The 26,337-nt window shown below is 47.1% G+C and overlaps 1 protein-coding gene across 2 annotated transcripts in view; it reads left to right on the top strand.

Annotated features, from left to right (window-relative positions):
• The window catches only part of CLEC16A (C-type lectin domain containing 16A), a 420,420-nt gene that overhangs the window by 289,506 nt on the left and 104,577 nt on the right, over positions 1-26,337 (top strand). For both annotated transcript variants that reach the window (XM_089689496.1, XM_089689495.1), the window contains exon 6: positions 11,080-11,247. In XM_089689496.1, coding sequence (XP_089545622.1) covers positions 11,080-11,247 — 168 coding nt within the window. The remainder of the gene's footprint in view (positions 1-11,079; positions 11,248-26,337) is intronic.

Here is a 26,337-nt window from a genome sequence, read left to right as displayed (position 1 = left end):
ATTCAAGCAGAAACTGTCCAAAAACTCACAAGTTCAATGGACGCAAGACTTGTGAAGCTGCTATCAAATAAGTGGTCCTATGTTAAAATGTAATGTGACCTGTTAAAATGTTTAAAAAGTTAAAATGTTGTTAAAAGTTAGATTGAAATAGCTTTTGATTTCAGTAAATATGCTGCAAACACAACAAATGACAATTTTCAGTTCTTTACAACCTATCAAGTGTTTTGAAACTTACTGTACGTAATCATTTGGAACAGTGCATTGTAAGTTTTTTATGTTTAAAAAAAAATACTGTTATCGTTAGGAGGTTTGTTCAATAAAATTTTAATTGTACTCTTAATAGTTGATAACATGAGATTAATGCGGACTGTTATTTACATCAATTATTTATGTAAATTAGAAATATATAATTTGCATAATAATTTGGAACACAGTGTATTTTGCTAGATTTATTTTTATTTGGGCCAACAGGCTCAAGCTTCAGTAAACTAATAAACAGTAATCTACAAAAATGCTTTGGTAAATTAGTCCACTATGAAAGCATAATCAGGAGGGTTTTGTATTCTTTACTCCATCACTTTAAATTCCAATCTACATCTACAATTACCCCCTCTCGACCCCTTTCCAGGATGAGTCTCCACAAAGTGTAAAGCTGTTAAAGTAGAACTATAGGCAACACTTTTTTTTTCATTTTGGAGTAAGAGAGGTTATAACTAGAGATGAGCGAAGTATTCAAAAATTCGATTCGGCTGATTCAGCGAATTCGCGGAATAAATACGATTCGAGTCGAATATATTCGCTGCGAATTTAACTTATAAAAAGGGTGTTTCTAGGCTTCAGAGAGCCTTTATATTAGTGCAGAACACTGTACCTTTAATTTAAATGCCCTTGGAGTCTGCTGGGGAAGAGAAATAATACTGTCAGTCAGTATGACATGCAGATGAGTGCCGTCGATCTTAGAATCACTGCACACTTCACTCATTTGGGCAGTCACGGGGCCAAAACCAGAGTGTGGAGCCACAGTGTGGCGGTGGAGGCAGCAGCAATGGGAGGCCATACAGCACCCTATGACAAAATGGAACCCACCAGCAGTGTGAGGAGACCTGAAAGTGGCACATGGCAGAGTGTGGCGATGGAGACAGCAGCAATGGGAGGCCGTACAGGGACCCATGACAGATTACGGGCCTGGCAGCAGCATGAGGAGGCGGTACAGGGGCCCATGACAGATTACGGGCCTGGCAGCAGCAATGGGAGGCCCGTAATCTGCCAGCACCCTATGACAAAATGGAACCCACCAGCAGTGTGAGGAGACCTGAAAGTGGCACATGGCAGAGTGTGGCGATGGAGACAGCAGCAATGGGAGGCCGTACAGGGACCCATGACACACTCTGGACCTGGCAGCAGCATGAGGAGGCGGTACAGGGGCCCATGACAGATTACGGGCCTGGCAGCAGCATGAGGAGTCGGTACGGGGGCCCATGGCAGATTACGGGCCTGGCAGCAGCATGAGGAGTCGGTACGGGGGCCCATGGCAGATTACGGGCCTGGCAGCAGCAATGGGAGGCCCGTAATCTGCCAGCACCCTATGACAAAATGGAACCCACCAGCAGTGTGAGGAGACCTGAAAGTGGCACATGGCAGAGTTTGGCGATGGAGACAGCAGCAATGGGAGGCCGTACAGGGACCCATGACACACTCTGGACCTGGCAGCAGCATGAGGAGGCGGTACGGGGGCCCATGGCAGATTACGGGCCTGGTAGCAGCAATGGGAGGCCCGTAATCTGCCAGCACCCTATGACAAAATGGAACCCACCAGCAGTGTGAGGAGACCTGAAAGTGGCACATGGCAGAGTGTGGCGATGGAGACAGCAGCAATGGGAGGCCGTACAGGGACCCATGAGAGACTCTGGACCTGGCAGCAGCATGAGGAAGCGGTACAGGGGCCCATGAGAGATTACGGGCCTGGCAGCAGCATGAGGAGTCGGTACGGGGGCCCATGGCAATTACGGGCCTGGCAGCAGCAATGGGAGGCCCGTAATCTGCCAGCACCCTATGACAAAATGGAACCCACCAGCAGTGTGAGGAGACCTGAAAGTGGCACATGGCAGAGTGTGGCGATGGAGACAGCAGCAATGGGAGGCCGTACAGGGACCCATGAGACACTCTGGACCTGGCAGCAGCATGAGGAGGCGGTACAGGGGCCCATGGCAGATTACGGGCCTGGCAGCAGCAATGGGAGGCCCGTAATCTGCCAGCACCCTATGACAAAATGGAACCCACCAGCAGTGTGAGGAGACCTGAAAGTGGCACATGGCAGAGTGTGGCGATGGAGACAGCAGCAATGGGAGGCCGTACAGGGACCCATGAGACACTCTGGACCTGGCAGCAGCATGAGGAAGCGGTACAGGGGCCCATGACAGATTACGGGCCTGGCAGCAGCATGAGGAGTCGGTACGGGGGCCCATGGCAATTACGGGCCTGGCAGCAGCAATGGGAGGCCCGTAATCTGCCAGCACCCTATGACAAAATGGAACCCACCAGCAGTGTGAGGAGACCTGAAAGTGGCACATGGCAGAGTGTGGCGATGGAGACAGCAGCAATGGGAGGCCGTACAGGGACCCATGAGACACTCTGGACCTGGCAGCAGCATGAGGAGGCGGTACGGGGGCCCATGGCAGATTACGGGCCTGGCAGCAGCAATGGGAGGCCCGTAATCTGCCAGCACCCTATGACAAAATGGAACCCACCAGCAGTGTGAGGAGACCTGAAAGTGGCACATGGCAGAGTGTGGCGATGGAGACAGCAGCAATGGGAGGCCGTACAGGGACCCATGAGACACTCTGGACCTGGCAGCAGCATGAGGAGGCGGTACGGGGGCCCATGGCAGATTACGGGCCTGGCAGCAGCAATGGGAGGCCCGTAATCTGCCAGCACCCTATGACAAAATGGAACCCACCAGCAGTGTGAGGAGACCTGAAAGTGGCACATGGCAGAGTGTGGCGATGGAGACAGCAGCAATGGGAGGCCATACAGGGACCCATGAGACACTCTGGACCTGGCAGCAGCATGAGGAGGCGGTACGGGGGCCCATGGCAGATTACGGGCCTGGCAGCAGCAATGGGAGGCCCGTAATCTGCCAGCACCCTATGACAAAATGGAACCCACCAGCAGTGTGAGGAGACCTGAAAGTGGCACATGGCAGAGTGTGGCGATGGAGACAGCAGCAATGGGAGGCCGTACAGGGACCCATGACACACTCTGGACCTGGCAGCAGCATGAGGAGGCTGTACAGGGGCCCATGACAGATTACGGGCCTGGCAGCAGCATGAGGAGTCGGTACGGGGGCCCATGGCAATTACGGGCCTGGCAGCAGCAATGGGAGGCCCGTAATCTGCCAGCACCCTATGACAAAATGGAACCCACCAGCAGTGTGAGGAGACCTGAAAGTGGCACATGGCAGAGTGTGGCGATGGAGACAGCAGCAATGGGAGGCCGTACAGGGACCCATGAGACACTCTGGACCTGGCAGCAGCATGAGGAGGCGGTACGGGGGCCCATGGCAGATTACGGGCCTGGCAGCAGCAATGGGAGGCCCGTAATCTGCCAGCACCCTATGACAAAATGGAACCCACCAGCAGTGTGAGGAGACCTGAAAGTGGCACATGGCAGAGTGTGGCGATGGAGACAGCAGCAATGGGAGGCCGTACAGGGACCCATGACAGACTGGACCTGGCAGCAGCATGAGGAGGCGGTACAGGGGCCCATGACAGATTACGGGCCTGGCAGCAGCATGAGGAGTCGGTACGGGGGCCCATGGCAGATTACGGGCCTGGCAGCAGCAATGGGAGGCCCGTAATCTGCCAGCACCCTATGACAAAATGGAACCCACCAGCAGTGTGAGGAGACCTGAAAGTGGCACATGGCAGAGTGTGGCGATGGAGACAGCAGCAATGGGAGGCCGTACAGGGACCCATGAGACACTCTGTACCTGGCAGCAGCAAGAGGAGGCGGTACAGGGGCCCATGGCAGAGTTGCGAAGCGTAAGCAGCTTAAATTGAAGGCCATACAGAGGCCTATGTTAAAAATAATAACATGTTTGGGGCATGATTCATGGCGGATTTAGTCAGTTGTGTCAGGAACTGGTGGTTTGAAATCCAGACTAATCCACGCCTGATTCATTTTCACAAACGTGAGTCTCTCCACACTTTGGGTGGACAGTCGTGTCCTCCGTGGAGTTACAATACCTCCTGCCGCACTAAACACGCGCTCCGATGCCACGCTACTGGCCGGGCATGACAGCCTTTCAAGGGCAAATTCAGCTAGTTGGGGCCAAAGGTCAAGTTTCGTTGCCCAGTAGTCAAGGGGATTGTCTACCTCGGTTGGCAGGGTGCTGTCCAAGTAGGCCCGAGCCTGTTGTTTGAGGTCCTGCTCCAGGTCCACCTGATGCTGCTGCTGCTGCGGCTGGTTAGTAGTTTCCTCACTGCGCTGGTGAAGAAAGCTACTCATCATCGACTGCAGACTGAGGCAGCCGCTGCTGGTGGAGCTGCCACTGCTCCTACCACCCCACCCCTCCCCTGCTGCCATGGCAGCAGAACGCGAGCGCACAGGGCCCACAGTGTCTGAGGATGGACGTTGGCGCAGAAAGGCAGAGACCAACTGACTACATAGGTGGTTTTTATAGTACGTTATTTTGGCCTCCCTCTCAGCAGGTGTGAAAAAGGCCACCATTTTTGAACGGTAGCGAGGGTCCAACAAGGTGGACAGCCAAAAGTCATCCCTCTGTCTGATGGTTATTATTCGGCTGTCGCTACGCAAGCAACCGAGCATGCTATGGGCCATTTGTGCCAAGGAATGCGAGGGACTCCCTGCCTCCATCTTCACAGCATACTGCCACGGTGCGTCTGGGTCCTCTGTCTCCTCCTCCTCCTCTACCAGATGCTCCTGCTCCTCCACTCCTGTCCGCTGAGTGGAAAAACCACCCATTTCACTCAATAATTCCTGAGCACCAATGTCCTCCTCTACCTCCTCCTCTTCTTCCTGTCCTGCCCCCACAGGGGTCATGTGGCGTTGAGATCTGTGCGCCACGTCTACCGCACCCTGACCAGCCATTGTTAACAGCATTTGTTCCAGGACGTGCAACAGAGGAATGACGTCGTTCATCCCATAGTCCTGCCGACTCACGAATAGCGTGGCCTCCTCAAAGGGCCTGAGCAAGCGGCAGGTGTCACGCATGAGCTGCCAATGGCTGACATCTAAGTTACACAGGGGAGTACCTTTATCCGCTTGTAACATCAGGAAATCGGTGATGGCCTTTCGCTGTTCGTAAAGGCGGTCTAACATATGTAGGGTTGAATTCCACCTTGTTGCAACGTCGCAGATCAGGCGATGCTGTGGAATTCCGTTCTGCCGCTGCAGCTCAAGGAGGGTGTGCTTTGAGGTGTAGGAATGGCTGAAATGCATGCAAAGTTTACGTGACATTTTAAGGATGTCTTGCAGTGGGATGGTGGATTTTAGGAACCGCTTGACAACCAGATTGAACACGTGAGCCATGCATGGCGCATGGCACAACCTTCCTTGACGCAGAGCAGACACCATGTTCTTTCCGTTGTCGGTCAACATGGTTCCGATTTTCAGTTTGCGCGGAGACAGCCATCTGTCGATTTCTCTGTTCATTACACTCAGAAGTTCCTCCCCTGTGTGACTACGTTCGCCAAGGCATACCAGGAGCAGCACAGCGTGGCACCGTTGCGCCCTGCACATGTGATATGCCGGTCGGGTAATGGGACTTGGCACGGGGGTGGCGGCTGAGGACACGGCGGAAGAAGAGGTGGTAGAGGCGGACATCTTTTCTGGACCAAGGACGTGCAAACGTGGAGACAAAAGCGGCGTGACCTGTCCAAGTTGCTGGTGCGGCTGTGCCGGCACCACGTTCACCCAGTGGGCCGTAAATGACATGTACTGTCCCTGACCGTAGTTACAGCTCCACACGTCGGCGCTGCCGGGCAGTTTGGCAGAGACCGACATGCTCAAAGACTGGCCCACCATCTCTTCTACATGTGAATGCAGGGCTGGCACTGCCTTTTTGGCGAAGAAATGCCGGCTTGGCACTCTCCACCGCGGCGCGGCACAAGCCATCATTTCTCGGAAAGGTGCTGAGTCCACCACTTGGAAAGGGAGGGACTGCAGCACCAGCAACTTGGACAGGAGGACGTTCAGCTTTTGCACCGTCGGGTGCGTGCTCGCAAACTGTTGTCTCTTGGAAACGGATTCCAAGAAAGACTGCTGACGGAATCCGTGAAGAGGAGTAGCAGGAGAAGGAGCATCTGAACGAGCGGAAGATGCCAACGAGCGACAACTCCCCTCAGCAGAGGTGTTGGAGCCTTGACTGGCTGATAGAGGGCGATTGACGTCGGGTGACGGAGCAAGTAACGGAGCGGGTGATGGAGCGGGGGCTGGGGCAGGCAGAACCGCCGTATCTTTATCACGGTTTTCCCAGGCCACCGAATGGCGACGCTGCATATGCTGACGCAACGCTGTAGTCCCAACATGGGCCCCCTGGCCACGCTTGACTTTCTGGCCACATAGTCGACATACGGTTACGTTTACTTCCTCGGGCGGCTTGATGAAAAATTGCCACACCGCCGAGTAGGAAACTTTGCCCCCGCTACTCCTCACTGGCTGACTGCTACTTCCTCCGTGCACACCGGCACCACTACTGGCCGTGGTGGTAGGCTGCAGTGGAGCTGGTGCTCTACTCCGTGGCCATTTGCCTCCACTGACACTGCTGCGACCCTGCTGCCTCCTGGGCAACCCACCGACTGTTTTGCTCGCTGCCAAGCTGGCACCCTCTTCTCCTGATGATGCGGAAGCAATAGCCTGATGATGACGAGGCTGCCAAGTGCGATCAGCCTCATCATCATCAATTAGGGTCTCCGCCTCACTACTAGCCCCCTCGGCTGCGTGTGGGTCAGGAGACAGACCTGTCTCTAGACCGGCTACCAAGCCACTCTCCTCGCCAGTACTTCTTCGCCTGGCTGCTGAAGAGGCGGATGTCTCCCCCCGTTCCTGACCACCCTCTGTTAGCTCTTCCTCACTGTACAGTGGGGCTGAGCCCACAGCATGCGATACTTCGCTTGGTGAGGGAACACCAAAGGACAGGGGCAGGTAGAGTACACGTGATTTCATGGGCTTGCTCCCGGGCCATGCCAACTAACGGTTGTGTCTGACGTACCCACCGACCGTTGGCTGTAGGTGTCAGAGGTGACCTGGGAAGAGGAAGACGACCGAGCCAACCAATCGATGACGGCAGGGTTGTCGGTGGAGACACGACCGCTGGATGACACCGGGAGCACTGGCCTCTGGCTGCGACTAGTGCTGCCTCGACCCCTTCCTCTGCTGCCACGTCTGCTCGCTCCTGAAACATTGCCTCCTCTGCCACTCCTCTGCGTGTTGTCTGACATACTCTTTAATTCAACGATTCTGTGTCCCTGAGTAACAATTCTGTGTCCCTGAGTAACAATTCTGTGTCCCTGAGTAACAATTCTGTGTCCCTCAGTAACAATTCTGTGTCCCTCAGTAACAATTATGTGTCCCTCAGTAACAATTCTGTGTCCCTCAGTAACAATTCTGTGTCTGTCCCTGAGTAACAATTCTGTGTCCCTCAGTAACAATTCTGTGTCCCTCAGTAACAATTCTGTGTCTGTCCCTGAGTAACAATTCTGTGTCCCTGAGTAACAGTTCTGTGTCCCTGAGTAACAATTCTGTGTCCCTGAGTAACAATTCTGTGTCCCTGAGTAACAATTCTGTGTCCCTGAGTAACAATTCTGTGTCCCTCAGTAACAATTCTGTGTCTGTCCCTGAGTAACAATTCTGTGTCCCTGAGTAACAATTCTGTGTCCCTGAGTAACAGTTCTGTGTCCCTGAGTAACAATTCTGTGTCCCTGAGTAACAATTCTGTGTCCCTCAGTAACAATTCTGTGTCTGTCCCTGAGTAACAATTCTGTGTCCCTCAGTAACAATTCTGTGTCCCTCAGTAACAATTCTGTGTCTGTCCCTGAGTAACAATTCTGTGTCCCTGAGTAACAGTTCTGTGTCCCTGAGTAACAATTCTGTGTCCCTCAGTAACAATTCTGTGTCCCTCAGTAACAATTCTGTGTCCCTCAGTAACAATTCTGTGTCTGTCCCTGAGTAACAATTCTGTGTCCCTCAGTAACAATTCTGTGTCTGTCCCTCAGTAACAATTCTGTGTCCCTCAGTAACAATTCTGTGTCCCTCAGTAACAATTCTGTGTCCCTCAGTAACAATTCTGTGTCTGTCCCTGAGTAACAATTCTGTGTCCCTGAGTAACAATTCTGTGTCCCTCAGTAACAATTCTGTGTCCCTCAGTAACAATTCTGTGTCCCTCATTAACAATTCTGTGTCCCTCATTAACAATTCTGTGTCCCTCAGTAACAATTCTGTGTCCCTCAGTAACAATTCTGTGTCCCTCAGTAACAATTCTGTGTCTGTCCCTCAGTAACAATTCTGTGTCCCTCAGTAACAATTCTGTGTCCCTCAGTAACAATACTGTGTCTGTCCCTGAGTAACAGTTCTGTGTCCCTGAGTAACAGTTCTGTGTCCCTGAGTAACAATTATGTGTCCCTGAGTAACAATTCTGTGTCCCTCAGTAACAATTCTGTGTCCCTCAGTAACAATTCTGTGTCCCTCAGTAACAATTCTGTGTCTGTCCCTGAGTAACAATTCTGTGTCCCTCAGTAACAATTCTGTGTCTGTCCCTCAGTAACAATTCTGTGTCTGTCCCTCAGTAACAGTTCTGTGTCCCTGAGTAACAGTTCTGTGTCCCTGAGTAACAGTTCTGTTTCCCTGAGTAACAATTCTGTGTCCCTCAGTAACAATTCTGTGTCCCTCAGTAACAATTCTGTGTCTGTCCCTGAGTAACAGTTCTGTGTCCCTGAGTAACAGTTCTGTGTCCCTGAGTAACAGTTCTGTGTCCCTGAGTAACAATTCTGTGTCCCTCAGTAACAATTCTGTGTCCCTCAGTGACAATTCTGTGTCTGTCCCTGAGTAACAATTCTGTGTCCCTCAGTAACAATTCTGTGTCCCTCAGTAACAATTCTGTGTCTGTCCCTCAGTAACAATTCTGTGTCCCTGAGTAACAATTCTGTGTCCCTGAGTAACAGTTCTGTGTCCCTGAGTAACAATTCTGTGTCCCTGAGTAACGATTTTGTGGCCCTAAAGTCTCTTTGGCCCTAACTCTGTCCCTAATACAGAGAGGTCTGTCTCTCTTGAATGACCGGAGGCTAATGGAGAATTCTAAGATGGCCGCAATTTATAGCTCGACCATTACACAGTGCTGGCTGGCTGCTGATTGGCTAATGCGATCACATGTCATGAATGAATGCATTATGGGTCAGCGCGCCTTGTCTGCGCGCCTTCCCAGAGATCCCCGCTCCGTCGCCACACATGTCGCCGCCATTTTTGGAAAATTTCGATTCGCGCATCCGAAGTCTGCTAATTTTCGGATTCTAATCGAATTTTTCCTAATCTTCGAAACGAATTCCACTTCGCCAAGTTCGATTCGCTCATCTCTAGTTATAACCCCTATCAGTTTATTTTTTTCCCATCTGCGTCCCAATAGGCTAGGTTCACACCTATGTAGTTTGCGTTTGATCCATTTCTGCAGTACGTCTTGTGTTGCTTTTGTGATGCGTTTTTGATGCAGTTTTTTTTCTGGTTGCTAGGCAGATTTAAAACGCAGCAAAAATTCACTACATGCTTTGTTACAGCATTTCCATTGAAGTCTATATAACCAAAAATGCAACTTTTTGCATTCAAAAAAAGTCCCTGACTCTTTCCAGAAAACGCACTGGGTAAAAAACATGGAGATGTGTCTCATAGGAAATCATGTTAAATGTTACGTGTCCCAGAAGACTACGGGGGGGGACAACATCCGCTTCCGATCGCCTAGGCGATTGCAGCGGAAGTGGGAGCAGGTACACAAGAAGTGCTGCTCTTTGTGAATGGCCCCGTAGTCTTCTGGGACCTGTCACGTGTCCCAGAAGACTACGGGGGGGACAACTTCCGATTCCGATCGCCTAGGCGATCGCAGCAGAAGTGGGAGCGGGTACCAGTCAAATTCAGGTACCTCCTCCCCCAGCCCCCCCCCCCCAGTTCCAATCCTTAATGGGGAGCGGGGGACAAAGTGGAAGCTCCACTTTAAGGCAACCCCCAGGTCACTAGAACTAGTGTTCCTATTGAAAGATGTCCCCTCTTTATTTTTCATTTTGAACAGAGTAATGGAGGGTTATAACCCCTGTCAATGTTTTGCTATCTTTGCCCCTTTTGGAAGATGTCCCCTGTATTACTTTTCTGGGAACAACCCAAAATTTAGGATTTTTTTTTTTCACTTTCAATGGTAATGGTAAACAGGACAAATAGAAAGTGTGAATCTCCTTAACAGGAGCACAAACAGCAATAAAACCTAACAAGGGTTCTGATCCATCTCCTCTCTATCCAAAACTGTACTGAGCTCAGGCTCTGACTCTCAGCTTGACATTTCTGCACTCACAAGGAGAATACAAATGAATAAAAAACTTAATTTCTGGGATATGCTGCACTATTACCACAATTCAAGAGTTGAGATTCGAACTGAAGCAAATGCCAATTAACAACCAGCTCTATCTAAATAAAAGCAAACCTATGTTTGCAAGATGATAATGAAAGAAACCTGTGAGGATAGAAATGAGGATAATAAGGGAGCACTCAATCAATTGTTTTTAAACAAGCGTTGTCTGTCATACCGTTTTTGGATTCATTGAACTGGAAAACACAGTGAAGTCATATATTTATAAAACATATTTATAATGAACCCAGGGTTATAATGACAACCTTCACCTGCACCTTTTAAAAACAAGTCCGCAATTGCAATCTCTTAATTCTGTCTTCATTACCTGAAAGTGAGCCCTTGTGTTTCGATGATTTAAACTGGGTATTTGGTGATACATTTGGAACAAAATAGCAGAATAAATGTTTATATGCTTCTACTAAGGCTACTTTACTTTCCCTTTCTTCTTTCTTCAGCTCTTTTAGATCTCCCTGTTCAGCCATCGAAAGAAGTGGTGGGTTTTGGCCACACTTCTACATCATCATCTCAGCATTTGCCCTTCAGATTTTATGAACAGTCTCGCCGTGTTGGAAGTGACCTCACAGTACAGCGCTCTGTGTTTGCATCAGTGGACAAAGTGCCAGGTGAGAATGGTCTACGTGTATAAGAGGACCCTATTGTTTGACTCCAGCCATCTAGCTTATTGTGGATTTAAAGTACTTCCCCTTTTGCAGCCAAATTGGAATAACACCTACTTTATAATTGTTACATGTCCCAATTCACCTAGCACAGGAGTATTGAATTAAAATTCAAGGAGGTCCAATTACTAAAATTCTCTTCCAGCCAAGTCCAAATCTCAAGTTTGTCTTATGACATCAGAAAGCCCCCTTACATCACTTGTCCCCATTAGAGTGCCTCATTATATAAGGTTCCCCCATCAACGTGCCACCTTACATAGGGTGTGTCCATCAGAGTGTATTGCCATCAGAGTGCCCCTTTACAACAGGTTAAAATATATGATCACTCGGAAAATCTACCCTCACACAGTATAATGCCTACTATAATCACCCTAAAGAAAAGTAACACTTTCTCCCTTGAAAGCAAATAATAATAATAAACCTTTTCTTTCACTAATACACAAACAACCATATAGAAAACTCAAAATTAATACATACAGTGGGGCAAAAAAGTATTTAGTCAGCCACCAATTGTGCAAGTTCTCCCACTTAAAAAGATGAGAGAGGCCTGTAATTGGCATCATAGGTAGACCTCAACTATGAAAGACAAAATGAGAAAAAAAATCCAGACAATCACATTGGAAAATTGGGAATTGGAAAAATCTGAATTGTCTGGATTTTTTTCCTCATTTTGTCTCTCATAATTGAGGTCTACCTATGATGCCAATTACAGGCCTGTCTCATCTTTTTAAGTGGGAGAACGTGCACAATTGGTGGCTGACTAAATACACTTTTTTGCCCCACTGTAAATAAATAAAAAAACAGGATAATATCCAAAAATAAAATAAACAAAATAAAATAATAAAATGTCCAAAATAGTGTCCAAAATAATGTCCAGAAAAATAAATAATCCACCAAAAGTGTATATACCTTAAACATATATATATATATATATATATATATATATATATATATATATATATACACTTATATGATATTTGGAAGATAATACACTATTAATAGTTTATTTTCTCGAGGTATCACGAGGTTCGGAATGGAGAATTGAAAGTTGAACACACTGGATTGAGATACTTTTGGTGGACTATTATTTATATTATTTATTTTTCTGGACATTATTTTGGACACTATTTTGGACATTTTATTATTTTATTTTGTTTATTTTATTTTTGGATGATATTCTGGTTTTTATTTATTTATGTATTAATGTTGGATTTTCAATATGGGTGTTTGAATATTAATGAAAGAAAGGTTTTTTATTATTATTACCTTTACATCAGATGTTCCCATCACAGTGCCACCTTACCTCTGGTATTCCTGTCAGAGTGCCCCCTTACATCAGGTGTCCCCATCAGAGCACCCCTTTACATCAGTTATCCCCATGAGAGTGGTTAACAGAGTGCATTACACAAGGCTCCCCCATCACAGTGACCCCTTACATAGGGTGTCCCCATCAGAGTGCCCCCTTACATCAAGTATCCCCATCAGAGTGCCTCTTTACATCAGGTATCCCCGTCAAAGTGCCTCTTTATATCATATTTTGCCATCAGAGTGCCCCTTTACATCGTATGTACCCATCAGAATGCCCCTTTCCATCACATGTGCAATCAGAGTGCCCCTTTTCCACAATATGTGCCCATCAGAGTGTCCCTTTTTCACAATATGTGCCCATCAGAGTGCCCCTTTTCCTCAATATTTGCTCATCAAAGTGCCCCCCTAACATAAAATGTGCCCATCAGCATGCCCCTTATTTTATATGCACATTTTATTTTAAGGGGGCACTCTGATGGGCACATTTTATGTTAAGGGGGCACTCTAATGGGCACAAAATAAAATGTGCCCATCATAGAGCCCCCTAACATATGTGCCTGTTAGAGTGCCCCTTAACATAAAATGTACCCATCAGAGTTCCCCTTAACAATAAATTTGCCCATCAGCATGCCCCTGTAAGTACAAACACATCCTACCTTGAAGGCAGGCAGGGAGCAGGAGTCAGCAAACGTAAAGAGCTGCAGGGGACAAGAACTTTGCTGGGATCCTTGCTGAAGAGGGCAGGGCGCGCACTTGACATCACACCAAACCCTGTGGAAAGGCAGGGAGCAGGAGCCGGGAAAGACGGGAAAGGTGAGCCGCAGAGGGTTGGGTGCACACGTGATGTCAATTGGTTGCTGGGACGCTCACGGTCCCAGCATCAATGACTGCTGAGCAGCGGGCATCTGACATTCTAGACTGGCGGGCTGTCAGTCCAGATGGGATTAATGCTCGGTCCATTTGTGGACCGCGGTCCGCCATTTAATGACGGCTGACGTAGTATAACTGAATAAATAGGTTTTTTTTCAGGGAATGCCTGAACAATTTATTTTGTCAGTTAAATATATTGAACCACAGTGCCTCCAGTATAAAAACATTTATAAAAATAATTTAACTGACTAAATTAACTATTTTGAGTTATTTTGCCAAGCAAAATTTTTTTAACGCAGAACTTTGGGCAAAAACTTTTTTTTACATGTCCTTGTTGCTGATTTCCTACCTTCACTTAATATGTCATCCATCTTCTTGTTAACTCAGTAGTTGCTTTGAAATAGCCTGATGATTTTCAGATCAAACCATTAATGCCCAGGGGTTTCTTGTTTGTAAGACCGGCTGCCACGTGGTATGTCTCCTGTATTTCTCCAGGAAGCAGAGGTTTATTTCTGTCCCTGCTTGCTGTAGTGGGCAGAACAGCACTGTATCGCCCTTGGAGGTGGGTTCTAAAAATGACAGCCCCCCTGGGCCGCTCTGAAAGGCTGCTCTGGCTGGAGGAAGCAGCTGAGTGGAGGAGGAGGATACAGCTGGGACACAGGAGGAGGGACCATAGACTTAGCACTCCTCTCACAATAAGATGAAACCTCTGCACATGCAGCAGATGGTGAGGCTTGCAAGAGTCGAGAGAAGTAGTAAACAATAAAATGGACTGCGCCAATATATGTTAAGTCACTAGTAATGGCATATAAGAACTATACGTCCATAAAAGAAGGGGAGTGTGAAAAGATAGTCCACTTGGGCAGCTGATCTTTAGAGCAAAAGTGTACTCTAGATACACACAATTACAAAACAGAAACAGTGCCTCTAAGCCCCCGTTCACATCAAAGTCGATTTTTAAATCGTGCGACTTACAGTGAAGTCACGCAATTTCGAAATCGGGTGACCTGCCAATTTCAGTTGCAATTTGCAAGACATCTGACACAGATGTCTTGCAATTTGCAAGACATCTGACACAGATGTCTTGCAATTTGCAAGACATCTGACACAGATGTCTTGCAATTTGCAAGACATCTGACACAGATGTCTTGCAATTTGCAAGACATCTGACACAGATGTCTATGCAAATCACAACAAAAGTAGTGCATGCACTACTTTAGAAATCGGTGCAGCTCTGACCAAGTCGAAACCACACCGATGTGACCGCTCTAATAGCGGACAATAGCGTGCGACATAGCATACGATTTGCAAGTCGCATGACATGCAAATCGCGCCCAATGTGACCTGGATGTAAGTGTAGTATCACCAGATCATTTATTATAAAAGCAAAGAGGCTCAAAGTTGGCCACTCACATGATGCTGCAGTAAAACAGGCATATCTTTGACAAATATATAGAGGAGAGACCGCACTTCCTTTACCCAAAAAAACACCATAAATGAATTAAATCCATCTTAAAGAGCACTTCAATCAGTTTACAGTATATGAATAAGACATACCGTATTTTTCGCTCCATAAGACACACCTGACCATAAGATGCACCTAGGTTTTAGAGAAGAAAAATAAGAAAGAAAATATTCTGAACCAATGGACTGCAGACACAGTACAGGGGATGACCAAAGACTGCAGACAAAGTACAGGGGATGACCAGAGACTGCGGACACGGTACAGGAGATGGCCAGAGACTGCGAACACGGTACAGGGAATAACCAGAGACTGCGAACACGGTACAGGGAATGACCAGAGACTGCGGACACGGTACAGGGAATGACCAGAGACTGCGGACACGGTACAGGGAATGACCAGAGACTGCGGACACAGTACAGGAGATGACCAGAGATTGCGGACATAGTACACGAATGACCAAAGACTGCGGACACAGTACAGGAGATGACCAGAGACTGCGGACACAGTACAGGAGATGGCCAGAGACTGCGGACACGGTACAGGGAATGACCAGAGACTGCGGACACAGTACAGGGAATGACCAGAGACTGCGGACACAGTACAGCAGATGACCAGAGACTGCGGACACAGTACAGCAGATGACCAGAGACTGCGGACACAGTACAGGAGATGACCAGAGACTGCGGACACAGTACAGGAGATGACCATAGACTGTGGACATAGTACAGAAGACCAGAGACTGCAGACAGTAAAGGAGATTACCAGAGACTGCGGACCTTCGGGGAGGGAGGGGGAACGGGTACCTGAATTTGACAGGTACCTGCTCCAACTTCGGCGGAGTTGTCCTTCCTTCTTTTCCCGCTGCGGCTTCTGTGACAGCCGGGTGCCCACTGCGCATGCGCGAGAAGCTCTGCGCTTTGTGAATGGCCCGGAGCCTTCTGGGACCTGCTATGTGTCCCAGAAGACACCGGACCATTTACAAAGCGCGGCGCTTCTGACGCATGCGCAGTGGCCACCCGGCTGTCACAGAAGCCGCCGCGGGAAGACTGCAGCGCTGGAGCAAGGAACAGGTAAGGTCCTGCAGGAGAGAAGAGCTGAGTGGCCGGCCCGATATTCTGACATGGTGGCGGGCAGAAATACCGGACTGGCCGCTTTGCATTTGCTCCATAAGACGCATTGACATTTTCCCACCTTTTTGGGGGGGGGAAAAGTGCGTCTTATGGAGCGAAAAATACGGTAAATCCAATATTAAACCATATAGATCGTGCTCTTCAACTCCTATAAATAAATCAAAAGTGCCCTACTTCCACATAAAGTATGTGCAAAATGAATGTAAATCACAAACAATTAAAACATATACATAAAATTGTAAAAAAAATATATATATTGTGACAAATAAAGTGCCTGATTCTACCACAAATTATTTGTGAAACACTCAAATTATTAAGAATATTTAAACATAACTTATAATACAACAAATGTCCATAATCAGTGTTCAAAGTAAAGTGCTCTGTTCCCAAAATCCGTATCAAGGTTCTGCAAGATAAAGAAAACACCAGGGAAATAAGTGCTGTTCTTCTCCTCCCAAACAAGAACACACCGTACTCACAGAGGGAAAGAGAGGAACCTCTCATAATGTAGCAAATTCCTTTTATTAAAAAACATTTTAAAATTGTATTTACACGAGTTCATGTCATTCAGGCATATACAAATCTATATGAAAACCAAAGAATGCTAGTTTGTGCGCCACCTGCATCCCACTGACTGGAAGTGACGTATCACGGAAGTCCCATCCAACGCATTTTGTCAGTCTGACGTCATCAGAGGTCCTGTGACATAGCGGGGTCTCTGCTGACGGGTACATCACCACAGCTCATCCCGGATGGTAGAGAAGGAATGTCTGCTTGTTCCTGGTAAGAATATGGGAAGCAGCCAGTTCCGCTCGGTGGTGGATCACAGCATCCAGACCGGAAGTCGTTTACTAGAAATTACGCAACATGTTTCGGAGCATGCTCAGTACATCGCGAGTTGTGCAGTTGCACTTCTTTCTCAAGAGGAAATGACAAAGTTTTCAACCCCAGATAGATGTATACTCAAGCAATCAACCTTTGTTTCTGCATTGATTCGCTGCAATGATTTTCTGCCTGGAGAGACATCACAACTGAGTGAATTCTGTCATCTGTGCTGAGGTAGGCTAAACTTCACAGGTCGTATATACTGTGCTCCTCATGGTAGGTTACAGGCCGGAAAATCACCAGGAAAAATGAAATAAACCCCTGCCATGATAAACTGATAGCATTTGGGAGGGTGACTTCTGGTTTCTGTGACACTTCCCGGCCCTGTGACCCCACCAGAGGGAGACTTTCCCTCACTTCCTGTACCTGTGATCCCACTGGAAGGAGACTTCCCCTCACCTCCTGTCCCTGTGACACCACTGGATGAAGACTTTCCCTCACTTCCTCTCTCTGTGACACCTCTGAAGGGAGACTTCCTGTTTCTGTGACATCCCTGGAGGGGGACTTCCCCTCACTTCCTGTCCCTGTGGCACCACTGGAGGGAGACTTCCCCTCACTTCCTGTCCCTGTGACACAACTAGATGGAGACTTCCTGTTTGCGTGACACCACTGGTGGGAGACTTCCCCTCACTTCCTGTTTCTGTGACCCCCCCGGATTGAATTTCCCCTCACTTCCTGACCCTGTGACGCCGCCAAAGGGAGACTTCCCCCTCACTTTCCATCCTTGTGACTGGAACAGAGGGGGAGACTTCCCCTTCTTGTCCCTGTGACCCCATCGGAGGTAGACTTCCACTCACTTCCTGTCCCTGTGACACCACTGGAGGGAGGCTTCCCCCCAATTCCTTACCCTTGCACGGAAACAGCCAAAAAAATTGGCAGAGGTTCAATGCCTTCCTTGCTGTACTCTAAATGTGTTCTTGTTTGTGATCCCATGAGATATGCTTCAAGTCATCTCCTGTAGTATGGCTACAGTCTCTGATCAATTAGTTTATTTTAGTTGATTGCATGTGAGTATAGCAGCCACAGCCAGCAACAGAAAACCTAGAGGAGGGAGAATTAACTATTTAAAGTAGCCTACATAGAATGAACTATACATTTTTCACATGCATGCTTTACATTTATAAGATTTCCACTTAACTGTCCCCTCCCTTTGTTACTGAGCAGTGTGACTGGAGAATGAGGGGGTGTCATTTACGTTGGGAGTGGGCGAGTACCCATTCTGCATGTACAGGCCTAGTTTACCCGCCCACATTCACTGATCGATGGGAAATGTAGTTTCCTTCTCCTGCAGGAGAGAGAGAAGAGATATGATGTGATCCCTGCTGTTAAATGTCCTCCTTGGCAAAGCAGATGCTGTTATCTTTTGAATTACAGAGATGAGGTCATGAAAATGTAATTAGACTTTGTAATTTGTGTTTTGTGTGTGTGTGTGTGGGGGGGTAGTAATGGGTAATTTTTGCCTATTCAAGAGTTCTTCTTTAAAGAACCCAATAAGATTGTTGTATGTATAGACAGATTATCGAAAATGAATTAATATTTAGTTACAATAGGTCACTAACAAACACCACTAACCATTTGATTAATAGGTTGACACAGACACTATAATTTGCAATGAGGTTTAAAAATTATTTGTTACTGTAAAGTACATATAGTGAGGAACATAAGTATTTGAACACCCTGTGATTTTGAAAGTTCTCCCACTTAGAAATCATGGAGGGGTCTGAAATTCACATTGTAGGTGCATTCCCACTCTGAGAGACAGAATTTAAAAAAAAATTCAGGAAATCACATTGTATGATTTTTAAAGAATATATTTGTCTTGCACTGCTGAACATAAGTATTTGAACACCTAAAAACAGCAAGAATTCTGGCTCTCAAAGATCTGTTACTGTGCCTTTAAAAAGTCCACCTCTACTCCACTCATTAATCTAACTTAGTAGCACCTGTCTGAGCTCTTTAAAGACACCTGTCCACCCCACAGTCAGTGAGACACCAACTACTACCATGGGCAAGACCAAAGAGCTGTCAAAAGATACCAGAGACAAAACTGTGGACCTTCACAAGGCTGGAAAGGGCTACGGGGCAATTGCCAAGCAGATTGGTGAAAATAGATCAACTGTTGGAGCAATTGTTAGAAAATGGAAGAGGCTAAAGACGACTGTCAGTCTCCCTCGGACTGGGGCTCCATGCAAGATCTCACCTCGTGGGGTATCACTGATGATAAGAAAGGTGAGGAATCAGCCCAGAACTACAAGGCAGGAACTGGTCAATGACATGAAGAGAGCTGGGACCACAGTTTCAAAGGTCACTGTCGGTAGAACACCACGCCGTCATTGTTTCAAATCATGCAGTGCACGGAAGGTTCCCCTGCTCAAGTCATCACATGTCCAGGCCAGTCTGAAGTTTGCCAATGACCATCTGGATGATCCAGAGGAGGCATGGGAGAAAGTCATGTGGTCAGATGAGACCAAAGTAGAACTTTTTAGTCTAAACTTCACTCGTCGTGTTTGGAGGAACAAGGATGAGTTGCATCCCAAGAACACCATCCCTACTGTGAAGCATGGGGGTGGTCACATCATGCTTTAGGAGTGCTTTTCTGCGAAGGGGACAGGACGACTGCACTGTATTAAGGAGAGGATGAATGGGGCCATTTATTGTGAGATTTTGAGCAACAACCTCCTTCCCTCAGTCAGAGCATTGAAGATGGGTCGTGGCTGGGTCTTCCAACATGACAACGACCCGCAGCACACAGCCAGGATAACCAAGGAGTGGCTCCGTAAGAAGCATATCAAGGTTCTGGAGTGGCCTAGCCAGTCTCCAGACCTAAATCCAATAGAACATCTTTGGAGGGAGCTGAAACTCTGTGTTGCTCAGCCAAAATCCCTGTTGCAGTGTGTGCAAACCTGGTCAAGAACTACAGGAAACGTTTGACTTCTGTAATAGCAAACAAAGGCTTCTGTACCAAATATTAACACTGATTTTCTCAGGTGTTCAAATACTTATGTTCAGCAGTGCAAGACAAATAAATTCTTTAAAAATTTGAAAGTTATTAAATTATGAGGCTAAAACTATAGTATACCTTAAGCTCTTATTATGGTCAACAAAAATAATATTAATAAGATATAGTGTGTATAGTAACAGTGCTTCGCTACACAATCGCGATTAAACTAAAAATAAATAGGGGGCGCATGCGCGGCTGGGAACATTGATGGCCGTATCCCTGTGAGCTCCGTACATCCCCCGGCCTAAGAGACTCACCCACGGTGCACCGCTCTTCCATATTCGTCCCTGGGTGAGTCACAGTAGCAGGGCACCCAGCTCGCCAGACCTCAGTTCTATAATGGGGAAGATAGGGCGCTGGAAGCCCCCCTCCCCGCCACCACGTGAGCCGCGGCCGTCACCGCTGCAGCGGTTTCTTCACAGGCTGCAATCCTCGGCCTCAATTTCAGCAGGGATCCCACAGACGAGCTCCGACGGGCCCCCAGTGGCGGTTGGAGGTACTACACCAGCTACCTCCAGCTTCCTCAATGCCTCCACAATGCAGCCAACCTCCTCACTCTCACAGATGAGCTCCGACAGGCCCCCAGTGGCGGCAGGAGGTACTACACCTGCTGCCTCCACAATGCAGCTAATCTCACTTCCTCAGCAACACCATATAGATGAATCCGAATCCCAGATCCCTATAGAGGGGACAGCAGAGCATCCTTTGAGCCTTTCTCCATCCGCTCTCACCAATCTCCGTGTGTCACCTGCCCTCACGATATCTACGCTAGAAGAAAAATTGCAGGTATTTTTGCGCAATATTACCTCCACTATCTCCGCTGAAGTGGGCAAATTGGCCTTGGATCTTCGTGGAGAAATAGCGCAGATTGGGGAGCGTGCAGATCAACTGGAGAATAAATTTTATGAATTGGTGCAATACGTTCATGTCTTGGAAGAAGACAATGCGTACCTGAAACACACCATGTCCCAAATTCAGATCCAGCAAGAAGATTTGGAAAACAGGGAACGCTGGCAAAACGTTCGTATTCGAGGTATATCTGAATCCATTGCCGATTCCGAACTTCGCCGACACCTCCTGTCCTTCTTAACCACAACCGCCCCCTTGGTCCTAGAAGTGGAGTGGCGCATGGACAGGGCCCATCGTTCTTTAGGTCCCAGACCTGATGGCACCAGACCACGTGATGTCATCGTCCGCTTCCATTTTTTTGAGAGCAAGGAAGCCTTGTTGGCCTCTGTACGCAATGTTCCCTCCCTGGAATTTAAAGGGGACCGGCTTCAGCTCTTTTGTGATCTTTCTCCTATTACCCTGGCTAAACGGCGAGCGCTGAAGCCACTCACCACGCATCTTCAACACCATCGTATACCTTACCGCTGGGGTTTTCCCTTCAAGCTGGTCGTCTCCAAAGATGACTCCAAAGTTATTCTACGTGATCTTTTTGAGGCGGACTCCTTCCTGAAGCAACTGGGACTACCCCCACGGCCGGACGACAATGCCTCACTACCATCTACTCCATCTCGTCCTTCCGCTACCCCCAGCAAGATCTGGACACCAGTTCATAGGGTCCGGAAGCGTCCTTCACGTACTCCACAATGCCCTTGCCCTGCTCGTTGCAGTGATGATCCTGCTTGATGTTTTCTTGAGGTGTTCTTCAAGGCTGTATCCCTACCTCCTCCCCTCTCCCCCTCCCCTTTTCATCTCCCCTCCTTTTCTTCCCCCCCTTTTTCTCCCCTTCCCTTTCCCCCTTTTTCCCCTCTCCCTTCTTTTCCTCACCCTCCTTTCTTCCCCCCTTCTTCTCCCCTTCCCTTTCCCCCCTCTCCCTTCTTTTCCTCACCCTCCTTTCTTCCTCCCTCTTCATTTTTTTTTTCCACTTTATTTTTGTGCTGGGTGCCTTCTTATGCTGTATCTTTTTGGCCGGGTCTGCTGATTTGTATGTTCCGGTTGTCATGTTGCCCCCGATCATGTCCAGACATTTGCCTGGACGACTTGGGTGCCGATGTCTTTCCCAAGTTCATATCCATACTGATATCTATGTTCTTTATTGTATTTTTTTGGGTTTGTCTATTAATGTTAATGTTTCATGTCTCTACTGTTCTTAGATTTGCCTCATCGATGATATCTCCATTATTCTTTATATGAGTACATTTGCTATTTGTATGTTTATCTAATGATGGCTTTACGGTTATTATCGTAGAATGTCAAAGGTCTTAACTCCATCCAAAAACGGTGGATGGCTTTGAGGGAATTTTGATCCTCAGGAGCAGACATTATTTTTGTCCAGGAGACCCATTTCAAGTCGACTGGCTCTTTTCGTTTTGCCTCAAGGTTTTTCTCCCACTCCTACTTGGCTTTTGATCCCACTGGGAAAGCCGGAGTGGCTATTTTGATCCGGACACACTGCTCCCTTCGGGTCATGTCCTCCAAGGTTGACCCACAGGGTCGTTATATCATTTTGGAATGTATGTTTGCTGGTTCTCCCCTTATCCTGTTAAACTTGTATGCCCTGAACGCAGGTCAATTACATTTCCTCTCCCAAACCCTTGCTAGTCTGAATGCCTTTACCACACCACATATGATCATTGGAGGTGATTTTAATTTAATCATGTCCCCCCACAAAGATAGGAAAGTACTATTTGAATCCACCCCCTCGAAGCGGCAGTGTTCCTCTTCAAAATCTTTTCGCAAATTGATAAGGGACCATCGTCTCTTTGATGCTTGGCGGATCAAACATCCCCTTCATAAACAGTATACTTTCTACTCCACCCCTCATCAGAGTTTCTCCCGCTTGGACCACTTTTTCGTCTCTGCCCCCTTACTCCCTCTTTTGGTTTCATCCGAAATCAATCCCAGTACATAGTCCGATCACGCCTCTTTGTCTCTGAATCTTTTCTTCCCTCATTCTTTACCGAAAGCTTGTCATTGGCGTCTCAATGAGACCTTTCTCACTACTGCCTGTCTCCGTGAAGAACTCTCCCGAGGATTGGATATGTACTTCTAACACAACGTTGGCTCGGTGACTTCTTCCTTGACCCTTTGGGAGGCCCACAAGGCCGTTTATTGGGGAATATGTATCTCTATAGGCTCCCGTTTGAAAAAATCCTCAGCCAGCGCCAAGGCTTCTCTCATCCGCCAATTATCCTCAGCCGAGCGTCAACTGCTAATCAAGCCGTCCATAATCCATCTTCGTAGGGTTACTTTTCTACGCGACCAAATCAAAGCTGAAACAACGAGAGAAGATGGGGGGCCAAAATGCCTTATGAATTTTCCAATAAGCCCCACCATATGCTAGTCAACAAGCTTAAAACGCAATCCTCTCCCTTGCTACCAGACCATCTTCTTCAATCAGATGGTACACCTACATATGACCCTCATGTAATGGCCTCACTTTTTGGATCATATTATAAGACTCTCTACAACTGTTTAACCCCAGATCTCCATCCTCCTTTTTGTGAAACGTCATTCGATGCCTTCTTTGAGTCATTCTCTTTGCCGCAGATATCACCTTCTGACCTTTCGGCCCTTAATGCCGATATCTCATCTGAGGAGCTGTATGATACGATTAAGCAGCTCCCTTCTCACAAATCACCGGGACCTGATGGCTTACCTTATTCTTATTACAAGACGTTCATAGGCATTTTGGCCCCCCATCTTCTCTCGTTGTTTCAGGATCTCTTAAGAGGTGTCCCCCCCCCCCCCCTCAGGCTGATTTTTCACGTGCATATATTTCCGTTATCCCCAAGCCTGATAAGGATCCTTCTATTCCGGACAATTATCACCCCATTGCCCTGTTAAGCTCTGATTATAAAATATTTACTAAGATTTTGGCCAATAGGCTTTCCGGGATTCATCTCCAAGCTTATACACAGGGACCAAGTGGGCTTTGTGCCGGCCAGACACGCTGCGGACAATACCAGGAGGTCTATTGACCTGATCGACCTGATTAACAGAACTTCATCCTCTGCTATATTGCTGAGTTTGGATGCTCAAAAAGCTTTTGATCGCCTTAGCTGGCCCTATATGTTTATGGTCTTGGAGAGATATGGTTTCCGGGGCCCGTTTGTGACGGCCCTGAAGATCCTTTACTCCTCCCCGTCCTCAGAGGTCAGATTGTCTTTGTTTCTTTCACCTTCTTTCAGGATGTCGAACGGTACAAGGCAGGGGGGCCCACTTTCCCCTTTACTGTTTATCCTCTGCCTAGAGCCGCTGGCCATTGCCATTCGATCTAACCCTGACATACGAGGGATACATTCCCATGGGCGTGAATACAAATTGTCCCTATTTGCATACGATATCCTTCTTACTCTAACTAGTCCTTGCACCTCTCTTCCGGTTCTTCATAAAACCTTACAATTATTTGGGACCCTGTCAGGCTACAAGGCAAATACATCCAAAACCGAAGCACTCCCACTTCATATCCCACCCAAGATGTTAACCTCTCTCCAAGCATCTTACCAATATCGTTGGTGTACCCACTCACTGAAGTATTTGGGTACCAACCTTACTTCCTCCTACCATTCCATACATGAGGCTAATTTTACCCCCCCATTTGTCGCTATTTCCCGTTCCTTAAAAGTTTGGGACACCTTACCTATTTCCTTTCTTGGACGTATAAATGTTATAAAAATGACCGTACTGCCCAAACTTTTGTATCTATTTGCAACTCTCCCCATCCCTATGTCTAAGCTACATTCCATCCAAAAATCTCTTACGTTTTATTTGGCACAACAAACAACATAGAATTTCACGTACTGTACTCCTTTCTTTACGTTCTAGGGGAGGCTTGGGAGTACTGGATATTGTGACCTATTACTATGCCACCCACCTTCGTTTTTTAATCTCCTGGTCCACCAGACGCCCTTCTAACAAATGGACTGAGATTGAAACCTTGCAACTTACTCCGATCCATTTATGCTCTCTGCTCTGGGATATGTCAGCGGTGGCCATCGCTTCTCACCGACACCTTTTACTTTGACCCATGCAATTCTCCTTGTCTATCTGGAGGAGATGCAGGGCTAAATTTGCTTTGTCCTCCGAGTGCTCCCCTCTGACTAATGTTCTCTTTAATCCCTCCCTTCCGGATAGTTTGTCCTTACACCGAATGCTCCCATGGGCCTCAGCCGATCTTTTCCAACTGCGTCATCTGGTCCATCCCGTAACTCGGAAATTTAAATCATTTTCCGACATCCAAAAAAATACCCAAATACCTCCTCAACACTTCTATGTTTATTTGCAGATACGCCATTTTTTCTCCACCCTGTCACCCTCATTGACTCTGGAGAAGCCTACACCCTTTGAACGCCTGTGTATTCAGGGCCCACATCAAAAGGGCACAGTCTCCAAAACATATAAGCTCCTGCTGTATGTCCCTCCTTTAACTATTGATACCCATCGCTATATGCGTAAGTGGTCCCAGTTTCTCCGCTTTGACATTGACTTGTTGCAGTGGAAGAAAATATGGGAGAACGCATCCAAATCCTCTATGTGTGTAGTTTATAAGGAAAATGCTTACAAAATCATAATGTTGTGGTATCGAACCACTGATGTGCTCCATTCTCGTAACCCGAGTGCTTCTCCTGCCTGCTGGCGCTACGGGAGGGAAACCGGCTCCCTTTTTCACATTTTTTGAAATTGTAGGCTTATCACTCCCTTTTGGGAAGAGGTTTTGGCCTTACTACAACTGGTATTACATACCTCTCTCCCTTTTGAGCCTCTTTATTTTTTATTGGGCCTGCCCTTTCCAGGTCTCTCTAGACCATCGAGGAGACTCTCCGTGCACATTTTGACGGCGGCCAGGAGAAGCATTCCAATGAGCTGGCTCTCCCCTACACCCCCCTCAATGTTGACATTATTTAAGATTATTGCAGATATCAGAAAAATGGAATATCTAACCGCTTCACACGCCGATTCTATAATCTCATTTGAAGCTGTATGGAACCTGTGGGATGTTTACACAACTGGTCAACCTGCTTGACTTGTGTGGACTTGATCATCCTTGCACTGCAGCCCTATTGTCATTGCATACTGTTATTTTTCTACCCATGTTGCTAGCATCGATGATCCCTTTGTTTTTCTTTATTTTCATTTCTCTTTAAAATGCCATGTATGTATATACATGTGGAAAATTTAATAAAATGTTATTCATAAAAAAAAATAAATAGTAAAAATATATATCAATTCATAAACCAAAGTATATATAAATCAATTTAAAATAAACAATCCCTTTCAACAAAAAATGTAAACAAAAATATAAAAAAATTATAAATAATATAAATAAATATGAAAAAAAGTCCCAAAAAATCCAAAAAATAATATATATTCTTCTGTGGACAATCCTTTTTCTGTGACCACCAAGGGGCCAGGAGGTCTGAGTTTGGGAT

The sequence above is a fragment of the Staurois parvus genome, unplaced genomic scaffold, assembly GCF_062004578.1.
Source record: "Staurois parvus isolate SC_StPar_1 unplaced genomic scaffold, SC_StPar_1.0 ptg000477l, whole genome shotgun sequence".
Taxonomy (NCBI): domain Eukaryota; kingdom Metazoa; phylum Chordata; class Amphibia; order Anura; family Ranidae; genus Staurois; species Staurois parvus.
The sequence above is the reverse complement of the archived record's forward strand: the minus strand, read 5'-3'. Positions and strand labels throughout refer to the sequence as shown.